Source organism: Heterocephalus glaber, unplaced genomic scaffold (assembly GCF_053883595.1).
Source record: "Heterocephalus glaber isolate CG9 unplaced genomic scaffold, H.glaber_assembly_v1.0 deba00001532, whole genome shotgun sequence".
Taxonomy (NCBI): Eukaryota; Metazoa; Chordata; class Mammalia; order Rodentia; family Bathyergidae; genus Heterocephalus; species Heterocephalus glaber.
This window is the reverse complement of record NW_028258330.1, coordinates 19,262,593-19,286,043: the sequence shown is the minus strand read 5'-3', so window position 1 is coordinate 19,286,043 and position 23,451 is coordinate 19,262,593. Positions and strand designations below refer to the sequence as shown.

Genomic DNA, 23,451 nt, shown 5'->3' with positions numbered 1-23,451 from the left:
TCGAACATTACTAAGCAAGTCCAACCGTATTTTTAGAAAGAGAAAACAGTGATAGTATTTACTGAACTGGAATTACTATCAAAACTTGAAAAAAAAAAGATATCCATTTAACTATAAGGCAATTTTACTTAAATCAGGACTGTCCAACAAAAATATTCTGTCAGCCACTCATGATCTGAATTCTGGTGTATGTGATCTATTAAATTATGGTACACATTTATGGTACAAATGAGACATTTCTGTTCTGTAATAAATAAGGCAGTGACTATTACTCATTAGTAGCTTTTTTGAGGTAAGCTATTAAGTCTGCCCTTTCTCCTCTCTTTTTCTTTTTTTTGGTACCAGGGATCGAACTCGGGTCCTCGCGCTTGCGCAGCAGGCGGCGAAACCACTGAGCTAAATCCCCGGCCCTCTCCCTTCTTAATGCCAACGAAGATCATTTTTGATCCAGGGATGTACTTCTTGGAATTCTCCAAGTACTCCATCAATGTATCCTCTCCCCAGGTGATGCCTTTCTTCTTGTTGGCATCTGTGTAAGAGAATCCAACAGCTTGACCTGTCTTCCGCCCAAACAGACCATGGAGATTTGGGCCAGTCTTGTGCTTGCCTCCCTTCTCCACAGTGTGGCACTGGGCACACTTCTGTACAAAAATCTTCTTGCCTTTCTCAAAATCACCCATTTTTAAATCTGCTGCGGCTTCCGCGTCCGAGGCTCAGCGTTCTTTCGTCGTTACCACAGAGAAAGTCCCAGCTCAGAAGCCAGACGTCCCGCTCTCTACCCCAAGAACACGCTGGTCCATGGCTGAGTACCGATGTTGGTGCAACCACACACACTCTGCTCTCCCGCGGCCCTACGTTAGGCCGAGCCGGCTACTGGGTTTGGGAGAGATTCTTGACGCCTCTCCTCCAAAGTCTCGTGTAACGCAGGTGTCCTTTTATGCGTGTTCAGGAGAAGGAGGATGTCCCTTAAGTCCAGTCATGGAAAATTCACTTAAGAGGGAGGCTCCTGTCTTTCTGGAAAACACTGGTTATTAGCAAGTTCATGGTATCATCTGGAATCTGCTTCTCTGCATCTTCTGCTTACTGATCTTGTGTCCAATCTTTAAATTGTTGCAAGAGAAGCATCAGCCCTCCACATGCACACCTCCCTCAGATATTTAAAGATAGTGTTATCTGTTATCACAGCCCCCAGCCTAACTTTCTTCACACTATTTGGACAGGTTTGGTAAGATTGAGGATGACCCATTGAACGTCACATAAGAGGTATGGAGATATTCCAGGCATGCAGCTATTGCCCAGGATACTCTGTGGTATAAACAATATCACTTTCATAAACGTTGTTAGCCTTTTATTTTAAGAATTTTGCCTTGAGTTATTATATTTACTTTTTGTTGTATGTGCATATATGGCCTATGGATAGCTTTATTTAGAATTGATATGTACAGTAAGCCACACATATTTAAACTGTATAATTTTATAAATTTGACATAAGTACACTTGTGAAATCATCACCATAGTCAAGATCTCACAAAAATTTATGTGCTCTTATTAAAAAAAATTACCATCTGTATTTATGAAAGATATTGGTCTGTGGTTTTCTTTTCTTGTGGTGTCATTGACTTAACACTCTACTCTCAGAATGTGTTGGAAAGTGTCCCTTCCTCTTCCATTGTGTTATTCAGCTTTTGGTCACTGTGACCAAACACCTGAGAAAACAACTTAGAGGGTTAGTTTGGTTTATGATTTCAAAGATTGCAGTCCATGGTTGGGTCGCTCCAAGACTGAAACATTATGGCAGAAGGGTGTGGACGAAAACTGTTCACCAGATGGCAGCCAGGAAGCAGACAACATAGGAAGAAAGCCAGCGAGGGAGGAGCTGGGAAGAAGATAAACAGCCTTTAAAGGCACACCCTCAGTGACCTACTTTTTCCAACTGGACCCCACATCCTTGTAGTCCATTCAGCTAGGAACACATTGTTGAATTATTCTGTTAATGAGGTTAGTGCCCTCATTTACCTGTCACCTCTCTTAGCTTCACCTGCGAACATTGCTGGATTGGGGACCACACTTCGTAATGTACTTAGGGAAGTTTACAGTTCTGTTCCTCTGAACAGTACTCTGTGGGGAGTTCCTCCTACGAAGTTGTTTCAGTTTAATATACTTATATCTAGAGGACTAGTAGTTGCAGAATTAGTACCTAGGAGGAATGGAAAGCTAAAAAAAAGTAGATTCCACAGGATGAAACTCAAACTATTTGAACAGATATTTTTCTTTTAGATATCAAAGTATATCCCAGAATATACCAAAGACAAAAGATTTGGTCTACTAAGGAATGTGACTTGCTATCTAAACATTTTAGACCACAAAGTTAACAATAGGTTACATGTCTTACAATAAATGTTATCTCAACCTGTTAGAAAAGCCAAGATAAAACTAGGAAAAGCATTATTAGCTCTGTTTTAGTACTTAATATATCACAGTATCACTAAAAAGTAGGAAGAAACCTTTTTCCTTTAAGTAGTTATTGTGTAATACAGATTATTTTTTAAATGTTAAAAATATTGATGAATAAAAAATCCTTGAAAACATATTACCAGAAAAAATAAAAGTATTGAGCACATGTACAAGTCATTCTTCAGAGTTTAATCTACTTCTGTGCAAGATTATTTCTCCTGTAAGTTGTTTTTTTGTTTGTTTGTTTTGTTTTGTTTGGTACGGGGGATCGATCTGGGGTCCTTGCGCTTGCGCAGCAGGCGGCGAAACCACTGAGCTGAATCCCTGGCCCAAGATTATTTCTTTTAATGTGTATTCTGCTCTTTTTCATCTCCTGTGCAATCCCACTGTATTATATGTTATGCTTTTGACAATGTCCCAACAGGTCTATAGCCAGTTCATTTTCTTCAGTATTTTTCCCTTCTTTTCTTCAGATTATGTAATTATTATGTAATCTTTTCTCTTTATCTTCTTGTGCTGGGGATTGAACCTAGAGCCTTGTACATGTTAGGTAATTGCTGTACCACTAAGTTACATCCCCTGCCCTATTGTTCTGGCTTAATGTTCTCATTTTTTTTTCCTTTGCCAGCTCTAATCTGAAGTTGGGTTGCTTTAGTAAATTTTTCATTTTCTGAATAGTATTTTCAACTCCAGAATTTCCATTTATTCTTTATAATTTATGTCTCTTTATTGTTATTCTCTATTTGTTGAGTCACGAGATATAGCTCAGGCCAATGCTCAGCGATGCAGTGCCTGGCTGGCAAGCGTGAGGCACTGAGTTCAATTCCTGGCACCAAAAAAAAAAAAAGTTTCCCTATCTGTTGTGTCATTCATATCATGTTTTCCTTTAATTCTTTAGACATAGAGCCAGGGATTTAGCTCAGTGGTGCTGCCACCTGCCTTGCAAGGTCGTGAGTTTGATCCCCGATACCAAAAAAAATAATAATAATAACAATAGAAATAGTTCTCCCTCCCCAAATATATTAGTTGCTTTGAAGTCTTTGTCTCCTAAGTCCCAACATGCAGAACCCATAGGGATTGTTGCTGTTCATTTTAGGGTCTTGCAGACTCTAATTCTGTAGATTCTGTTTTCCCCACAGTGTGCCACTACTGATATCTCTTCATAGTTGTTTTCTACTTTAAGCCTGACTTCATGGGAATTACCCTTAGGTGGGTATAGCTTAGTGAACGCCAGTAAGGCAGTAGTTTTGCTTAAATATCCTCATCTAGTAAGGATCCCACTATTTCCTGATGGATTTGTTTGTGATTTGAGGAGTGTATTCAGAGTTTCAGAAGTTTACAAGTCTTCCTTAGCTTTTACTTTTTGTATTTTCAAGGCCTCATGTTTAGCCAGATTGGAGTAAATAGCTGTGACCTTCTTTTTCATTATCTTCTGAGCATTCTTGAAGCCTGTGTAAATGCACAGCCTTCCACACTGTGAAATCCAGCCTTTCTGGCAGATACAAAGTCTTACTAAAGCCTTCTGTGTTTATCATCATGTCTTTGAAGGAGAATTAAATTCTATTTATTTTATTTTTTGTAAGTTCTTTTATTGGTACATTTTAGATATACAATTTGTTTACGTTTATCATTGGGTGTTTGTACCTGTACATGATGTATCTTGGTTCTTATTTTTTTCCCCATTACCTGTGCGCCCTTCACCCCCTCCACCCTTCCCTATTTACACAGACATCATTTCCATTTTTTTTCCTTTCTCATAGTTTTTCCTTTTCCCTTCCCCTCCCTTTACCCCTTCGTCTTTCGACCTTTTTTCCTATTTCAAATTATCAATTATTCATTTTAATCATTTTAACCCTTGTTTACACTATCAGTTTCTCACACTAGTGAAACTATTTGGTATTTACACGTGTGTCCTATTTATTTATTTATTTGTTTATTTTTTGTCCTATTTATTTCACTTAAGAGTATGGCCTCTATATGCATCCATTTAGCTATAAATGACTCTAGCTTTTCATTCTTTATGGCTGAGTAGTACTCCATTTTATAAATAAAAAACACATCTTCTTTATCCCATCAATTGGAAACTGGTTAAATTCTATTTAAAACCCTTAAAACCTTGACCCTAAACCTTAAGAAGACTTCGACTTCTGACACTTTGCCCAGTGAAAGACAATTAAAAAGACTACTGCAAGGACCTGGGATGGTAATAAGGGAATAGTGGGCAAAAACTAAGATGAATAAAGTTCAAAAAGGATAACCAGCTGCTTCAGCCTCTGACAGTTTGCTTATTCAGCTATGGTAGTGGGGAGGTGGAACTGAGCTTTGACTGACTCTCCAGGCTGAAGGTTCAGGAGCCAGAGGTATTCTGTATGTAATGGATGCTAAATAGATATTTTTGAATGAATAAATAAATGGATAGGATGACTTGGACTTGGGTTGTTGTAGAGACGGATACTATAAATGGTCATATAAAAATTCTTTTTTACCTTTAAAGACAAAATTGAACTCAAGACATAATATACTGGAGAAAATAGGCCCATGTATATTATTAGTCAGAAATGTAATATCTTTCAAGTAGAGATTTAAGCAAGATACCTTTCCTTCCAAAAAATATTAAAACTTTTTATTGTAAAAATTTGAAGCACACACAGAAGTAGAGATGATAGTATGATGAACCTCATGTGCCTCTTATTCAACTTTAGCAATCAACTTCAGGCTACCCTAACCCACTCCAAATTAGTTTGAAGCAGTTTTCCAGCATAGTAGGTTTTCATAAGTAGACATTTCAGATTACAGTTGATTTTCATTAGTCACAGAAGTTATGTTTAATAAAGTCACTGCAAATATTGACTTACTGAATACTGAATTATTGCTCCTTGAGGACATGCAAGGTTAGGTTTCTCCAATACTCTGATTACATTTTCATAAGCCAGTCAGTACATAGTGTTGTTTTATGTGTGTTTCTTTTGAAAAACTCCTTACTTAGTTTATGTTGTTGATTTGTTAACATTGAGCTAATAACCAACAGCCCTTTAACTTCATGCCTGAACAAAGTTTATCTAACATGTTTTCTCTGTAAGGCACATCATGTAAGAACACTAGACAATACTTCAGCATCACACTGGAGGCTGTTTTTAAACATGAGAATCATAGTATACCTGGGGCCTGGAATGTAACTCAGTGATGCTGCACCTGCCTGGCAAGCGCAAGGTCCTGAGTTTGATTCCTGGTACCAAAAACAAAGAATCATAGTATTCAGCAAAAAAGTGGCAGAAAATCATAAAAAGGACACTTGTTTATAGTCCGAGAGCTGAAACAATAAGTCAGAACATCATTTTGTTTGACCTCAGCTGGGAATGTGGATGTTTGTCAACTCAGATTTTTTACTATGTGTGTACTTCTTATAAGTGACCATGAAACTCCTTCAAGGTTTAACTTTAGAGTTAGAAATAAATTTTATCAAGTAGACAAATTTACAAATATGACATTTGCAAATAATGTGATTTTACCAGTTGTTTTTTTTTTTAACACAATAGTGGGAATTGAACCCAGGGCCTCGTGCAATGCAGGGCAGGTGTTCTACCACTGAGCTACATCCCCAGCTCCCTGAGTATCTTTTATTAAAGATAAACACTCCCTTTTGAAAATATCACCACTGTATACTTATTTTTAAGTTGATAATACTTTAATATCACATAGTATCTAGTCAATATTTAAATTTCCCAGTTGTCTCATAAAGTTTTTTTTGTACTGGGGATCGAACTCAGGTCCTTGCGCTTGCAAGGTGGGCGGCAGAACCACTGAGCTAAATCCCTGGCCCCTCTCATAAAGTTTTAAAAAGTTAAATTTGTTCAAATCAGGATCCAAATGAGATTTATATAGCATAACTGGTTAAAATGTCTTTTAAGTTTCTGTATATCTATAGGTCTCCCACTCATATTTCCTTTTATTTCTTAGAGACCGTGTTGATTATTCTGTAGAAATTTTTATAGCCCAGTTCCTCCCCACCCCCATCCTGAGGATGGAATCCAGGGTCTTACACATGCTAAGCAAGTGCTCTACCACTGATCTATACTTCTAGCCCCAGATTTTGATTATATCTCCATCGTTTTGAATAACATGCTGGTCTCTTTTTTTAAACTTCCTGCAAATCAGCTTAATCAGATTCATTTCAAGATTTTGGCAAGATCACTTCAAGGGATTAATTCTTTTCCTTTTTTTACTAATAATGTTCAAAATAATATACTTATTTCTTAGACTTATTGTCCACAGGTGATAGATGAGATTTCTTCCTCAGGGTTGGGGGGCATGTATCATGAACTCATGGATTTAAAGATCCAAGCGTATGTGTTTCAGTCCATTGTAATTCTTACTCTTTTTAAGTTTTAAGCGTTTCCTGTTGGTAGCCAGTGAACATCTTTTCATGGTAGCTCTTCAGTTTTGTTTTGTTCGTTTTTAACACTATCTTTGTCTTTCTTTCTGGTATGACCAGATTTTATAAATAGATTATGAACATTTCTTGACCAAGAAATGAAATTAGAGTTTTCTCTAAAAAGTTGTAGTTTGAGGGAAGTGGTGGGAGGTTTAAGTGCTATAATCTGAGTCCTAGTTATATTCATTATTGCTGGGTTCATCTGTTAAGAAGACAGGTTAAATAGAAGTGTGGTTCTTATTTTTTTTTTCCATTACGTTTAGTGGTACATTTTAGGTATACAATACAGTTACATTCATCATTGCAACTTGTACCTTTACATGATGTATCTTGGTTCCTTTTTTTCCCCCTTCCCCTGCCCTCCCTTCACCCCTTCCACCCTTCCCTATTTACAAAGACTTTGTTTTCATTGTTTCCTTTTCTCATATTTTTTCTTTTCCCTTCTTTCCTTTCCCCTACCTCTCCCACTTCCCCTACTCCTTTAGACCTTTTCTTCCTATTTCACAATATCACTTATACCCTTTGATCCTTATTTACCCTTTTAGTTTTTCACACCAGAGAAACTATTCGGAATTTACACACGTGTGTCCTATTTATTTCACTTAAGAGTATGGCCTCAATGTACATCCACTTAGCTATAAATGTCTCTGGTTTCTCATTCTTTATGGCTGAGTAGTACTCCATTTTATTTAAAAACCCCACATCTTATAATTTATCAGTTAAAATGTTTATGAGCCTGCTGTTGTCATATAGGTAGGTTTTCAAGCTAGGAATATGCTTTCTTTAATAGGTGCTATTCAAATTTTATATTTCCTCCAGAGTTAGTTTCATTAATTTGTCTTCTAAGTTACTTCTTAGAAGTTGTCAAATTTATTTCAAAAAAGATTTATGTAATATGCTTTCTATATCCTTTCAAATTCTGTAAAATCTGTGGTAATGTCTCCTAGATCTTAATATTGTAATTTAAAAAATGTATAACTGATATTGTGTAACAGGAAGAAAAGGTCTAAAAGAGCAGGGTAATTAGGAGGGGTAGGGGAAGGGAAAAAAGGGAAAGGAAAAAATATGAGAAGAGGAAAAAAATGGATACAAGGTCTTTGCAAATAGGGAAGGGTGGAGGGGATGAAGGGAGGGCAAGGGAAGGGGAAAAAAATAAGAACCAAGAGACTCATGTAATGGTACAAGATCCCAATGATGAATGTAACTGTGTGTAACCTAAAATGTACCAATAAAGTTAATGGGGAAAAAAATAATATACAAGAAACAAACAAACAAAAAACCCCACATCTTTATCCAGTGTCCAGTTGATGGGAAATTGGGCTGTTTCCAAGTTTTAGCTATTACAAACTATGGTGCTATAAACATGGGTGAGCATATATCACTGTGGTATGATACTTTTAATTCTTTTGGGAAGATACCCAGCAGTGTGATTCTTATTTTTAATAAAGAAAAATGAATTGTGTGTGTTTGTATGTTTGACCCCCTTCCTCCCTTAATAGATAAATAGTACATACTCTGAGTTTTTGCTGTTATCATTAATGATGTATTAAATTGCCTCACGTGTACTCCTTTATGTGTTTTTGTTATTGAGTCTTTGTGATAGACTTCTAGAAATATGGTCACAAGTTCAAAAGGTAAATATGTATATATTTTTTAGGAATTTCCAAATTCCCTTCTGTGGACTTATACTATTTTACATGCTCAACAGCAATGTATCAGCTTGCCCATTTCCCTGTAGCTTCACCAGACTATATGCTATCCAACTTTTGTGAGATTTTCTTCTTTGCCAATCTGGTAGATGGGAAATGCTTCATCAATATGGTTTTATTTTACCTTTCTCTTATGATTGAACATCTCTTCACATGCTTAAGGTCATTTGCATTTTTTAAATAAAAACTGGCTGAAACCCTCTCTGTATTAAAATTTTTCTTACCTTCTGGATTTTAAGTCAGGTGGATATTTTTCTTTTCTTTTCTTTTCTTTTTTTGGTACCAGTGATCGAACTCAGGTTCTTGCACTTGTGCAGCAGGTGGTGAAACCACTGCGCTAAATCCCTGGCCCAGATATAATTTTTCTACTCTCAGGTTATAAAGAAGTTCATCCATTCTTTTCTGGAAGTCACATGATTTTTTTTTTTCAGGTGGTTCTCTGATTCATTTGAAACTTGTCTTGGTAGAGTGAGAAATGGAATCAATTTTATCTTTTTCTAAATGTTTTGTTATCTTGATATCATTTATTGAAAAGTCCATCTTTCTTCCACTAATTTAACATGCTACTTTCACTGTGTATTTCCATATGCACATCTAAAGGTGGACTGTTGGAGCTATCCTGAGTGATCACAGGTCAGGATGAAAGGGTGGAATTTAGGAAGGGAAAGAATTATAATGATCTGTGAGATCTTGAAAAATAATTTCTTAGGGGATTTTTGATATGTAAAATTAGCCAAAGATTGTCTATAAAAAGTACACCATGTATTTATTTGTTAAGTAAGTTTTCAGTAAATTCCTTTTCTCCCTTTTTTTATCTTGTAGTACCATGTATGTGTTTGGTGGTTTCAACAGCCTGCTCCTCAGTGACATCTTGGTATTCACCTTGGAACAGTGTGAAACACATCGGAGTGAAGCTGCTTGCATAGCAGCAGGACCTGGTGTCCGGTGTGTGTGGGATGTGGAAACATCTCAGTGTGTCTCCTGGGAACTGGCAACAGAAGAACAAGCCAAAAAGTTAAAATCAGAATGTTTTTCCAAAAGAAGTATGTTTTTCTCTGCTTAGAATTTAGAGATCCAATTTTATTTGAATAATGAAGGACTTTAGCACACATACACTTTTGTTGTTCACTTCATTTTCCATAATTATTTAGTAACACTTGCACAAAGCCTTTTTGGGTATTTGAAAATTGTTTTATAAACATATTTACAGTAGGTAAAAACATGCCATGTGGCTCCTAGAAGCTCTTTGCAAATGACAGAGGCAAAACTTCCTTGGGATTTCATAGGCTTTGTACCCCAACTCCAGAATGTGGCTGCATTTGGTCTGAGACGATGCCATCTGGTAGAACTTTTTTTTTTTTTTTGGTACTGGGAATCGAACTCAGGACCTTGCACTTGGGAGGCAGGCGGCAGAACCACTGAGCTAAATCCCCGGCCCTGATAGAACATTTTTTGATGATGAAAATAAGTATCTGCACTCTTCCATTATGGTAGCAGCCTCCCATGGGGGTTGTCAGACACTTGAAATGTGGCTAATGTGATAGAAGAACTGAATTTTCTTATTTTAATTTTCATTAAAAACTACATGGGTCTAATGGCTGCCATTAAGGATGAGATTAGGAGGGTCTACCCAGAAAAACCATGTTATGGTAAATTGTTCTGGTGGGTAGAGATAGATTTATCTTTACAAAATATTTTCTAGCTCTTTTAGTTGGTTACAGCAGTGATAGGGAGACAGAAAGTTGCTGAAGATGAGCAGTGATTCCAGCTTCTAGAACCTTCCTTCCTGTTGCTGAGGATGAACAATGATCCCCACTTTTACAACCTTCCCCCAGGTTTTCTAAGCAGCTTTCTTCATCCAAGTGTCCTTTGTTCATGCTTAGCTTCTTGCCCTTTTTCTCTGACATAGAGTACAGAACAACACAATGATCTAATCAGTAAGAAAAAGTCCTTTAAAAATAGGAAAAATATTTGTTCACATGAATTAATGTATATTCATGGAGTTCCTTACCTAATAGGATCAGTGGTACAGAGATGAGAGTTATGGTGCACAGAGCCAGATTTTACTTCCCTGGGTTGCTCCAAATGATGCTGTGCAGGAGCATAAGTCCTCATTAAGAAATAGACAGCCCTCCCAGGTTGACTGATGAAGAACAGAGATTATTGTTACTGGTAGGATTAGTTACTGTCTCCGGAAGGGGGTAAAATCAGTGGATTAGTTAGTTTTTAATCAAAATTTTAAAAGTTCAAATTAAACATGCAAGTATATTGGAAATAATTTATCTTAAATGGTTCAGTATGAACTCATCTCATCTTAGATGTTGACTCAATGTTTTGTTCAATTCCTGGATGGGCCTAATCCTTGCAGTGATGACCAGAGTTGGAAGAACAAGCTGGTGGGTCTTTGCTTTTTTTTTTTTTGATACTGGGGATCAAACTCGGGACCTTGCACTTGCGAGGCAGCTGACAAAATCACTGAGCTTAATCCCCGGCCCTGCTTTTTTCATTACTGGATTCCACCATACCCATAAGATGGTTCAACAAATGAGGCAACATGGTTGTGGAGCTTCGCTTTTCTGAGGTCAAAAGAAAGTGCATCAGGTCTGCAGCAGCTCATTAAGTTCTGAGACTTGCACTCTTTTTTTCTTTTTGTGGTACTGGGAATTGAACCCAGGGCCTTTACTCTAAGCTACATCCCCAGCACTTTATTTATATATACACATACAGTATATGAAATATATAACCTATAGCATACAATATATAGAATATATTATATAAAATATATATGATATAAATGTATAGATCATATAGAAATATATATCATGAATATAAGAAATGAAAATGCATATAGCATAAGTATATATTATAAATAAACATATATATATATATATATATATATATATATATAGTGTTAGTTTTCTCTCATTGCTGAGACAAAATACCTGACTTCCAAAGTTAGAGGGGAAGGGGTTTATTCGGCTTACAGTTCATAGAAGTTTCAGTCTGTAGTTGGCTGGCTCCAAGACAGGAATGGTAAACAGACATCACAGAGGAGAAACAGCATGGCATGCACAAGGTAGCAAAGGCAACAAGGGAATTTAACAGCATCTTTCTGCCCCCTTTATCTTATTCATACTACTTAGGGCAGGTCGCACTCACACCCTTAATCCTAGTGCCCTTGAATCTAGCATTGCATCATGAATCAATTCCAGCTTAACACATTCTAGATCAGCCTATGACCACATAAGGCTTTAGGGGGGCATCTAGACCTAAATAAATACATATATATATATATATATATGTATATGTATATGTATATGTATATATATTTCAGACAAGATTTCACTAAATCACTAATCTGTCCAGGCTGGGCTTGAACTTCCTACCTCAGGTTCCCAGGGTGTTGGGATTACAGCCAGGTGCCACCACACTCAGCTGAGATTACACTCTTGAATTCACATGTATATGTACAAAATACTCAGCTAATGCCTGCTTTGGGGATCTGTGGCACTCTCTATTGCCTATCCCGGAGCTAGTCTTGCTTTTGTAACTGGGAGGGATGGCATGGTCTCCTGCATTGCTTTCTTTGGCTCCTGGGAAGCTTCTGGTGTGTATTCCATTACTAGTTTTTTCTTTCAGAAGAAAAGTATTCAAAGATCCAGACTTTCACTATATCTTATAGCTGTTAAATTTACCTGTCTTTCGAGGTAGGTGGCGGAACCACTGAGCTAAATCCCCGGCGAACTGAATTTATAAGTGTGCTTTTTTTTTTTTTTTTTTTTTTTTGGTACTGGGGATCAAACTTGAGTCCTTGTGCTTGAGAGGCAGGCAGTGGAACCACTGAGCTAAATCCCCAGCTGTTGGGTGCTTATTATGTTCCATACATCATTTGCCAACCACCTTCAACTTCAGCTGTAGGTTCTGGAATAATTGTTACTCAATAAAATACTTGTATAAATCCTAGACATTCCTTTAATGAAAAAAAAATTTACCTGTCTTTGCTTTTCATTTTCTGTATTCTTTTGTACAAAACAATATTTCTGTTATTATTATTATTATTATTATTATTGTTATTATTTTTTTTGGTACTGGGGATCGAACTTGGGGCCTTGTGCTTCCAGGGCAGGCAGCAGCACCACTGAGCTAAATCCCTGGCCCAAAACAGTATTTCTTTCTTTCTTTCTTTTTTTTTTTTTTGTTAAATTCTTTTATTGGTACATTTTAGGTATACAACACAATTACATTTCTTATTGGGAATAGTACCTTTACATAATGCATCTTGAAAACAATATTTCTTTATAGGGCCTATTTATTTCTAAATCCTGTCTTAACTTAAACATCTCAATACATTTCCTTCCAGTTTCACTCTTCATTTTACTTTCTAATTACTATATTATTATGATTATTTTAACTGTATCAGATTGTCCTTAACAGAAACTGTCACAGTTAATAAGTTTTTCTTCTCTTTATAGCTCTTGACCATGACAAATGTGACCAGAACACAGATTGCTACAGCTGCACAGCCAACACCAACGACTGCCACTGGTGCAGTGACCATTGTGCCCCTAGGAACCACAGCTGCACGGAAGGCCAGGTCAGGTGCTATTTCTCAAGGACATTGTAGAGGATAGGAAAATTCTATTTGGGCTTAGGTAGAAATTGAATATATGGCATAATGACCCAGAATTATTTTTAAATGGGGTATAGATTTGGATTTTACTATTGTTCAGCTTTTCTTTTAGGGAAGAATGCTTTGTGCATCCTGATTCCAAGGGTCTCACTAGCCACAGGGTATGTGTGTGGTGTAACAGAAGAAGGTAGTAGTAGTGTTGTGTAAGGACTGTTGGCCCTGGGCATGGCCGGGGCTAAGTACCAGCTGCTGGGTAAGAGGCTTGCAATGGTGAGCTCATTCCACCTGTGTAAGGTTTCAAGGGAAAGTCAGGGTTTGAGGCAGGTGTATAGTGGCCCTCATTGAATTATAGAGATGATGGGCTTTGCAAAATATCCTTGTCATTTTTCTGTCTTAGCTCAGCATAGCTTCAGTGCACACTCTATATGATTTTTAAAATTTAGGTTATAATGAAAGACTAATGGGAGACTATGTATTTTTATATATATATTTGTTAATATACATATATATTTGTTTTATTTATCAGTCTATTTTTTATTTTTATTTTTGCACTATTGGAGATTAAACCCACAGACTCATACATGCTAGGCAAGCACTCTACCACACCCCTAGTTCTTCTTATTTTATTTTGAGACAGAGTAGAGTCTTTTTCTTTCTTTTCTTTGGTACCAGGGATCAAACTCAAGACCTTGCACTTGCGAGGCAGGCGCAGTGCCACTGAGCTAAATCCCCGGCCCAAGAGTGGAGTCTTAACTAAGTTTCCCAAGCTGACCTAAGATTTGCAACCCTTCTGCCTCACTCCTGAATAGCTGAGATTACAGGCTTATGTTATCACACCCAGGGTTTGATAGTAAGACCTTTTTTGGCCAATTTAATGCAGTTTGTAAAATAGAAAACTTTTAGATTGTTAGGGGAACATTTGAAAAGCAACAAGTTTAACATTCTCATTTTATAGATGAGCAGGTGAGGCATGGCATTTTTTTGCACATTTTCCAGGTTGTGAAAGTTAGCCAGGATTATCTGGGGTGTGGTTCTAAGCTGCATTAGTGGAGCAATACAAAATCCTGCCCTCCTTCCAGGCCAAAAGGCAGTGTGCACAGGCTGCACACCTGTCTGGGTCGCTGCCTCCTCTAGCAACCAGGCAGGCAAATCACCTGCACTGTGGTACAAGTCAAACCAGGACATCAAGGTGACTCTGCTCTGACCAACAGGAATTGTGCCCATCTGGTGGCACTCAGGTGAGCAGTAGAGCTGGAGTTTAGGCCAGACCTCCACACTGCACTCTGACACAGGGCTAGCTTATTGACAGGCTCCTGAGTCTGAATACTGACAGTGGGTGTGGTGGATATCAAGAAGGGCTCTATTCAGATGTGGGCAGGTGCTGCATCACCCCACTGCTGGAGCTTGACCAATCTCAGAATACCAAGGCATGGCATTTTTTAAAGAGTGGGCTGCTACCTTGCCAGGTAAAGACATGTCCTTCACCAGAACATTCCACTGCAGTGTTTCTGCTGCGGTGCTACTTCATCTGGATCTGATTTATGTAGCTGTCTTTCTTTGCTGTTTGCTCCTCAGACTTTGTTATCTTTAGTATCTTACTGATCTTCACCATGAGTTCTCCATGTGAATATGACACAAGCTTTTTTGTCTGTTGTCCTAGATCTCCATTTTCAAGTATGAGAATTGCCCCAAGGATAACCCCATGTACTACTGTAATAAGAAGACCAGTTGCAGGAGCTGCGCCCTTGATCAGAACTGCCAGTGGGAGCCCCGGAATCAGGAGTGCATTGCCCTGCCTGGTAAGCCTGGTAGGGGCACCTTATATGTGGGTCCACAATTCCAGCCCTGTATTTGGAAGTTAGAAATGTGTCTTATGCCCTCAGCACATCCAAATGAAGCACCTGGAATTCAAATCACAAGGATCATTTGTCTATTCAGTAATTTAAACTAGTAATATAGTAGTTTCATGATTCTTAAAAGTTTTTTTTTCTTCTTTCCACTTTGCAAAAGAAAACATTTGTGGCACGGGCTGGCATTTGGTTGGAAACTCATGTTTGAAAATTACTACTGCCAAGGAGAATTATGACAATGCTAAATTGTCCTGTAGAAATCACAATGCCTTTTTGGCTTCTCTAACAACCCAGAAGAAGGTGGAATTTGTCCTTAAGCAGCTGAGAATGATGCAGTCATCACAGACCATGGTGAGTTAACATCCTCAGAACTTCAGTATCTAGTACTCACCTTTCTACTGAGGGCCTGATAACAGCTTGTATGTGGAAGGCTGTGGATGCCTTGTGATGTGGTTGGCCAGAGGAGAAATGCTAATACACTCAGTGTCTTCCTTTACTGCCTTTTTTTTATCTTATAATTTTTAATATTTTGAATATTTTTGATAGTTATATCTATTATAAGATACATGAATAATCTATAGGACAAATAGTAACATGTATGTATATATTCACAGACTGATGACTTCAGTGGACAATTTCATACCTGTTTTATCCCTAGATCCTGTGGGGGGTGGAGAAAGACCTCATAGCTAATTACCTCATTAGATTAAGCCACTTGCATCCCTTGGATTTAAGGTGTTATTAAAGCACATAATATGATTACCACTAGGAAGTGCATTGGGTCTTTCTTAGACCAAGCCAACCCAAAAGAAGAGGGCACCTTCTTGTTAAAGATTTCTGAGCTTGGAAAGGTTCATTTTGCCTTCCTGCTCCCATCATCACTACGCTACTCTCAAGCTCTTGGGTAACTCATAGTTGTTAAATTAATAATAACATTTTGTCATTTTTAGTTCAAAGTTCAAGAACTGTATTTTATACCTTTAGTTAACTATGTATTTATGTAATGAAGCTCTTCTAGCAGTGTGGGTTGTGGTACAGAGAAATTTGGAGGAAATGTTCTTGTTGGGCACAGAGGCGTTGAGGGCAATACTTTCTTGGGTGGAGCCATCTTCATATGACATTGGAAAAGTGTGACCTGGGTCCTGGCTACATGAGCCTATGTATATCATCCAAAGGGCCATTCCGAGGCTGCTAGGAGGTATACCCTACATTTTACTTTTTTTCTTTTTCCCAGTGTAACTTTGACATGCTATGGACACTCAGACATTGCTAGTATATTCTTAGTGTGCTTTCCTTAGAGGATATCAGGGATACATTTGTTATTTTATGATATTTTGGTAGCTTTTTCACGTTTTATAGTCTCCATCAGAGACTGTGTTGTTTCTCTTCTCCTCAAATGTGGGCCCTCCGAGCATTCTGTCTTGGGCCATCAGCTGACCTTTCCATGGTCATTCACTCCCTCAGGAAATGAATGGCAGGCTCACAGCTTTGCCCGTTATGCTGGGGTCTCTTCCAGTGACACAGGTTTACTTTTCTGAAAGACTTCCCGGCTAGAGTGTTTCCACCACCCCAGCTGGCCACAGGTGTACCTCTGCTCTGTCTCTCCTTCAGATTTCCTGACTAACAGGTCCTGGGTAGTCTGGTCTTTTGTGCCACTTTTGTAAAGTAGAAACTCAAGTCTTGTCATAAGACTAATAGATGAGACAACTAAAGTATAATGTACTTCCATAGCTTTTAACTCTAGATGTGGCAATCTGTAGAGCCCAAGTATGTATTGAAAAACAAGAAAGGGCAGAGGTTGGCTAGTGGAGCTGGAAGAGAAAATCCTGAAGGTGGGAAGAAGTGAATTGGAAAGAAGAGGGCCAGGCTTCCTGAGTATTGGTACCCTCAGGTGCAAGATGGAAAGATTGAGGAGAGGCTCACTGAGAAGAGCTGCAGGTGTGTGTGTGCATGCTTGTGTGTGTGTGTGTGTGTGTGTGTGTGTGTATGTGTGTCTGGCTGCAGGGTGGATGGGAAGGAATTGTGATAGCTGGGCTTCAAGAGGAGACCAAGTCCTGAGAGTTGTTGTCCACAATGCTAATGGCTTTGAATTTTATCATGAGAGCAAAAAGAAATTATTGAAGGGCTTTTTAAAAAGTCTTAATTTTAATGATCTTTCTTTTTAAACTAATACATATTTCAGAGCCAGGGATTTAGCTCAGTGGCACTATGCCTGCCTTACAAGCACCAGGTCCTGAGTTCAATCACTTGTACCAGAAAAAATATATGTATTTCAAAGGAAATACAGAAAATACTAATAAATATAAGAAAATAAATCTCACTCATCATTTTAACTAAAAACAACTATGGGATATGTTTCTTTTCTTTTAGGTCTTTTAATAGGCAATATGTAATTTTCCCCATCAAACATGGAAAGACATTGTACATTTTGATTTTTAACTGCCCAAATTAGAAATATCTTTCATTTCTTGGCTAAACTTCATACTTTGATTTTTTAAAAAATTACAGTAAGAAAAAAATTCAAGAGCGTAGGAGACAGACTGTGCCAGAGGTTCGCTGCTCTGTTATTCTTTATAAAATTTATTGCCAAGTTGGATGCATAGAGAAAGAAAATGTGGTATGTATATAGTTAGAATGGAGTATTATTCAGCCTTAGAAGGAAAGCCTGTCATCTGCAACAGTACAAATGAACCTGGAAGACATTTCACTAAGTGAAATAAGCCAGAAACAAAAGACAAATCAATATGACCTCACTTATATATAGAATCTAAAAAAATCTTATCACATGAAAGCAGAGAGTAGAATGGTGGTTGCTAGGGGTTTGAGAGATGGAATAGATAATGGAGAGATTTTGGCCAAAGGGTACAAAGTTCTATTAGTTATACAGATGAATAAGTTCTGGAAGTCTAATTACAGTATGGATATTTTAGTCAATAATACTGTCAATAATATTTGAAATTTGCTAAGTAGTTTTTAAATGTTTTTACCACATGTGTGCACACAATAATAAATATGTGAGACGATGGATGTTTGATTATGGATATCATTTCACAGTGTACATGTATATCAAAACATCATGTACACCTAAATAACATAGTTTTTTGTCAATTATACCTTAGTAAGTCTGGGAAAGAGAATTTTAAGTGCTGAACAGTACCTTACAGCTAAAGATGGAACTCTTGAATCATCTAAACTGGCCATGGCTCCAAGCAGGCTTGGGTAATGATCTGAGGACAGGCATCTACATTATTTCATAAATATTGGTAAAATAATTTCATGTATGAATGGGCATTTAAACCAAGTTTGGGGGTGACCATTTCTTTAGCATTTGTCATAGGATGTAGAAATTTTAGAACTTGATTATTGCTTTGCCATTGCTCTCTGTGAACATTTTCATACATTATCTTTTCTGAGCTATAGTTCTGTCCTTTGTAAAATAACCGTATTGAAATGATGATCTATCCTATACTTTCATGGCCGAATTTAGGAAATAGGAAGTTTTCCTATATCTGTGGAATATCACCTAGCTTAGTGGCTTTTATCTAGAAGCTTGTTTTGGTCAAGATGTTGGTTGTTTTCACAGTTGTTTCTGTTCTGCCTATAGTCCAAGCTCACCTTAACCCCATGGGTTGGCCTGAGGAAGATCAATGTGTCCTACTGGTGTTGGGAAGATATGTCTCCGTTTACAAATAGCCTACTGCAGTGGATGCCATCTGAGCCTAGCGATGCTGGCTTCTGTGGTATCTTGTCAGAACCCAGTACTCGAGGATTGAAGGCTGCAACCTGCATCAACCCACTGAATGGCAGCATCTGTGAAAGGCCTGGTAAGGACACAGGAAGTTGATGGAGGGAGAAAGTGAGGCATAGTTACATATTGAGATACTTGAAGTAATCATGAAAACAGAGGGGGTATTGACTTCAAGCCTATTTCAAACATAACTTAGAATTTTAAAAGAAGAAATAATCCATGGCTCTCACTAGTTTGAGCCATAATGAAACAAAAAATAACTAACATTACTGAAAGAACCTGAAGTCCTAATTAACATTGAGATGGATTGATTTGTTGACCATCAAAAATGTTGAGAATTACTCTGAAAGGCAAATGTCTTGGTGTTGGCAGAAAAATGCTGTGTAAGAAAGAACCAAAAAAGTAACCAAGTCACTGCATGGACAGTATTCCAAAAGCTAGTGTCAATGGGGAGAACATGAGAGCAGTTCTGACTGAAGCCAGAAGCCAGCCAGAACTGCGCCCAGGATGTGGCAGAGTACTGAACAATCAAATGCTTAGAGTAGCTTCTCAGATTTCCTTCTCTCTTGGGGCTAAGTTTAGGCTCCATGAAGGAATAGAGGCAGCCTTGGTAGCCTGCAGATGAGTGCAAGATCCTGCACAGGATCCGCAAGCAATAGGGGGAATTGTGGGTTATTTTAGAAGGCTGGACCCCACTTACATCATGGCCTGTTTTAGGAAGGTAAATATAGGAAGTATAGAAGAGAATTCCTAGCAATACAGGAGTCACCTTAAACAGGATTTCTAAACTACTATATGAAAGCCTGTTTGAGTCCTAAATGCTTTGATGAATTTAATGTATTCCATGGTCCCCCCCGCTAAAATTACCAAAAGGATATTACAAATTCAGGTAGATTGTAAAACCCCTCAAGTTCATCCCAGATTCCCTATATTCGAAGGGATTTAGGGCTCTACTTTTGTGGAAGGATTCTCTTGTTCCTCAATCTTTGTCCTCAAAGATTTTTGAATGAGTCAGTTTTTCCCCAGTTATCTAAGTATACTTGACTAAACAGTACATGAAGACTCTGAAGTTTTCTGTTTTCTTCTTCATATACTTTACTGCCTAAATTGATTTCATGATAAGCTGATGGATCACAATCTGCATTTGAAAAGTTTTTGACCTTAGCTGTAGTAGTGGGTAATCTCAGTGTCCCTCTTGGGTTTAATCCTCAGCAAACCACAGTGCCAAGCAATGCCGGACACCATGTGCCTTGCGGACGGCGTGCGGGGAGTGCACCAGCAGTAGCTCTGAGTGTATGTGGTGCAGCAACATGAAGCAGTGCGTGGACTCCAATGCCTATGTGGCTTCCTTCCCTTTTGGCCAGTGCATGGAGTGGTATACAATGAGCAGCTGTCCCCGTAAGTGAAAAGGGAGTGCCCTGTGTGAGGCGACAGTGCTTACAGTGCTCTCGCCTTTGAATGTTCTGTGGATTTGAACAAGTTGAATTCTACCTTCTGCCTCAGTCTCTACAGAGGCTTTTAAGCTAGTCCTGCCTGATGAAAACGTGCATATAGAATGAGGCACAATAACACACTTAACTAAATAAATCTGGGATAGATCACAGAGTACAGAGGGACTTTCCAACCTCAGGGTCCTGTTATTCAATCCATGTAATACCTCCAATCTAAATCTCTTAATTTGTAAAGTAAGTGCTTTTCAGTAGAGGATCTCTGAGGTTCCACTGCCTCCAACATCCTGGGATTGAAAGAGGAGTGGAGAGGTTCCCTGTTATATATTGGGCAAAACATTTGTTGGGCTCTTTAAAATTAGTTGTCTCATTTAAAAGGTCACTGTAATATAGTTTTATTTATATATATATATATATATTTATATATATGTTATATAGTCTGTTAAAGGAAAGGTAATTTAAATACAGTGAATTTAGATCTACCTGTGATAGTGAATTATAGCTTGTGCTTTTTTGTAGCTGAAAATTGTTCAGGCTACTGTACATGCAGTCATTGCTTGGAGCAGCCAGGCTGTGGCTGGTGTACTGATCCCAGCAATACTGGGAAAGGGAAGTGCATAGAGGGCTCCTATAAAGGACCAGTGAAGATGCCTTCTCAGGCCTCTACAGGAATCACCTACCCACAGCCCCTTCTGAATTCCAGCATGTGTCTAGAGGATGGCAGATACAACTGGTCTTTCATTCACTGTCCAGGTAAGATTCCAGATCTTGTGCATGCTAGGCCAGCGCTCTGCCATTGAGCTACATTCCCAGCCCCTATCTCTTTACTTTCTCTCAGCAGTATTTTATGGTTTTCAGTGTACATGTCATGTATTTATGTTGTTACATTTTCATATAAACTGTTTTGTTTTTCATATTATTGTTAGTGGGATTATCAACTTGATTTTCTAATTGTTCATTGCTCATATGTAGAAATATAATTGATTTTTTTCATGTGCATTTGTATCATCCAACCTTGCAGAACTTATTCTACTAATGTGTTTGTTTTGTTTCAGTGAATTTCTCAGGATCCTCTACATGTCATCTGGTACTAAAGACAGTTAAACACTTTTCTTTCCAAATGGAACAACTTTTTCTTTTGGGGGAGCTAAATGCCCTGACAAGATACTCCAGTATAATGTTGGATAAAGTGGTTAAGAGTGGGCATCATTGTCTTACTCCTTTTCGTAGGGGAAATAATTCAGGTTTTTTTCCATTAAATATGATATTAATTTAGGTGTTTCATTCATGCCCTTTATCAAGTTGAGAATGTTTCCTTCTAGTCCTACTTTTTTGACGGTCTTTGTCACGAATAGATGTTGGATTTTGTCAAATGCTTTTTCCATGTGACTGTTCTTTATTCTGTTAGTACTATGTATTACATTAACTAATTTAAGGATGTTAAATCTGACTTGCATTCCTGGGACACAAAGCCCATTTAATTATAATGTGCTAGATTTTAATGTGTACTAAATTTCAATTTGCTAGTTGGGAATTTTGTGTCTATATTCATGAGGAATGTAGATTTGTAGTTTTCTCATAATGACTGTCAGGCTATGGTATTAGGATAATATTAGTACTGGCCTTGTAGAGTGAGTTGGGGCATATTCCTGCCTCTACTGTTTACTGGAAGAGTTCACTAATTAGCATTAATTCTTCCTTAAACTTTAGTAGAATTTACCAGTAAAGCCATCCAGTCTTCAGACTTCTTTATGGGAAGATTTTAAATTACGGGTACGATCTCTTTATTTGTTCAGATTTTCTATTTTTGCTTGAGTCAGTTTTGATCTAAGGTTTCAAATTTGTTGGTATATAGTTCGTAGTGTTTTCTTGCAGATAGCTTTTAGCCTTATGTATTCTGATAACCTATTGAGGATTTTTTGGGGTTTTGTGCTTCATTTTGTTTTATTCATCTTTCACATTTTATAAGAGCTCTAAATGTTGTGAGGGTTCTTTAAGAGATTTCTTATGTTTCAATAAGAACCAAGAGACTCATGTAATGGTACAAGATCCCAATGATAAATGTAACTGTATTTTATACCTAAAATGTACCAATAAAGTTAATGGGGGGGGAACCCCTCAAACTATAAAAAAAAAAAAGAGAGATTTCTTATTTTTTAGATGGAATAATTCAAGCCTCTTTGAATACTAAAATTAGAATTTTTATTCTCATATTTCTTACATTAACACTTTCTTCAGGGCTGGTTGCTTTGCATGTTTATCTTGATGGATCACGTAGGTTGAACATTTTCTTGTACTGGTGAGTCTTCCAGTTGATTGTATTTATGAATGACTATAGATTTATCAGCATTGACCAGCAGTTGGGTGTAGCAAGCTATTGTGAAGGTGTGGTGTGAGGTTTTAAGGCTTCAGAAGCCAGCCAGCCTCAGAACTGTCTGGCTCTGGTCTGCTCTCACTGTTATTAAGTGCTTTGTGCTCCTCTCCATTTGAACAACAGACCCAGGTATCTGGATACATTTGATACACTCATGGTTGTGCCAGGTACCTCTCCCCCTTGAGTACTTTGGCAACCTAATCTCCTCTCCTTCTCCCACTCTTGTCCCACCCAGAACTGTCCTTTCCTGTTACAGCCCCTAGACAAATGCCCCAGTCAGCTGGGAGCAGCACAGAGTAGCTCTTGTGTCGCTTCCTGCTGTCTAGCACTCTACTGAGGCCTGCTGCAGCTCCAGCCTCTGCTGCATTCTTCAGGGGTCACATGGTAAAATGCATCTAGTCACTTTGGCTGTCCCCTCCTTCTACATTAGGATGCAGATGTCTCAACCCCTTCCACACACCTTTTTTTTTTTTTATCAGATTGACCCCATCGGCTTTATAATTTTTAAAAATTCCCGAATACTTGAGGAGTATCTCTCAATACTGATACCACCTTTCCCCTTTGTCTCACACTCTTGTTGGTTTATTCTTATTCTTAATTTTTTTCTGTAATTTCAGTGAGATTTTGAAGGAGAAGAGAAAGAAGCATTTTCTCAATCTTTTTATCTTGAACAAGAATAGAGGTTTTTTTTGGTAAATGATTATAGGCAATTCATTTTGTATGTGTAAAATGCTTTGCCCTTTGCTCATCTTCACAAGAACAAAATGTGTACCCTGCGTATCTTAAGTCACTTGGGGGCAAGCATA

At 37.9% G+C, this 23,451-nt stretch overlaps 1 protein-coding gene and 1 pseudogene across 4 annotated transcripts in view; one reads left to right on the top strand and one right to left on the bottom strand.

Annotated features, from left to right (window-relative positions):
- The window catches only part of Atrn (attractin), a 195,146-nt gene that overhangs the window by 113,700 nt on the left and 57,995 nt on the right, over positions 1–23,451 (top strand). For all 4 annotated transcript variants that reach the window (XM_004840725.4, XM_087188714.1, XM_021254994.2 and 1 more), the window contains 7 exons: positions 9,418–9,638; positions 13,068–13,189; positions 14,886–15,024; positions 15,236–15,426; positions 18,680–18,899; positions 20,036–20,221; positions 20,791–21,024. In XM_004840725.4, coding sequence (XP_004840782.2) covers positions 9,418–9,638; positions 13,068–13,189; positions 14,886–15,024; positions 15,236–15,426; positions 18,680–18,899; positions 20,036–20,221; positions 20,791–21,024 — 1,313 coding nt within the window. The remainder of the gene's footprint in view (positions 1–9,417; positions 9,639–13,067; positions 13,190–14,885; positions 15,025–15,235; positions 15,427–18,679; positions 18,900–20,035; positions 20,222–20,790; positions 21,025–23,451) is intronic.
- On the bottom strand, positions 210–728 carry LOC147824671 (cytochrome c pseudogene; annotated as a pseudogene).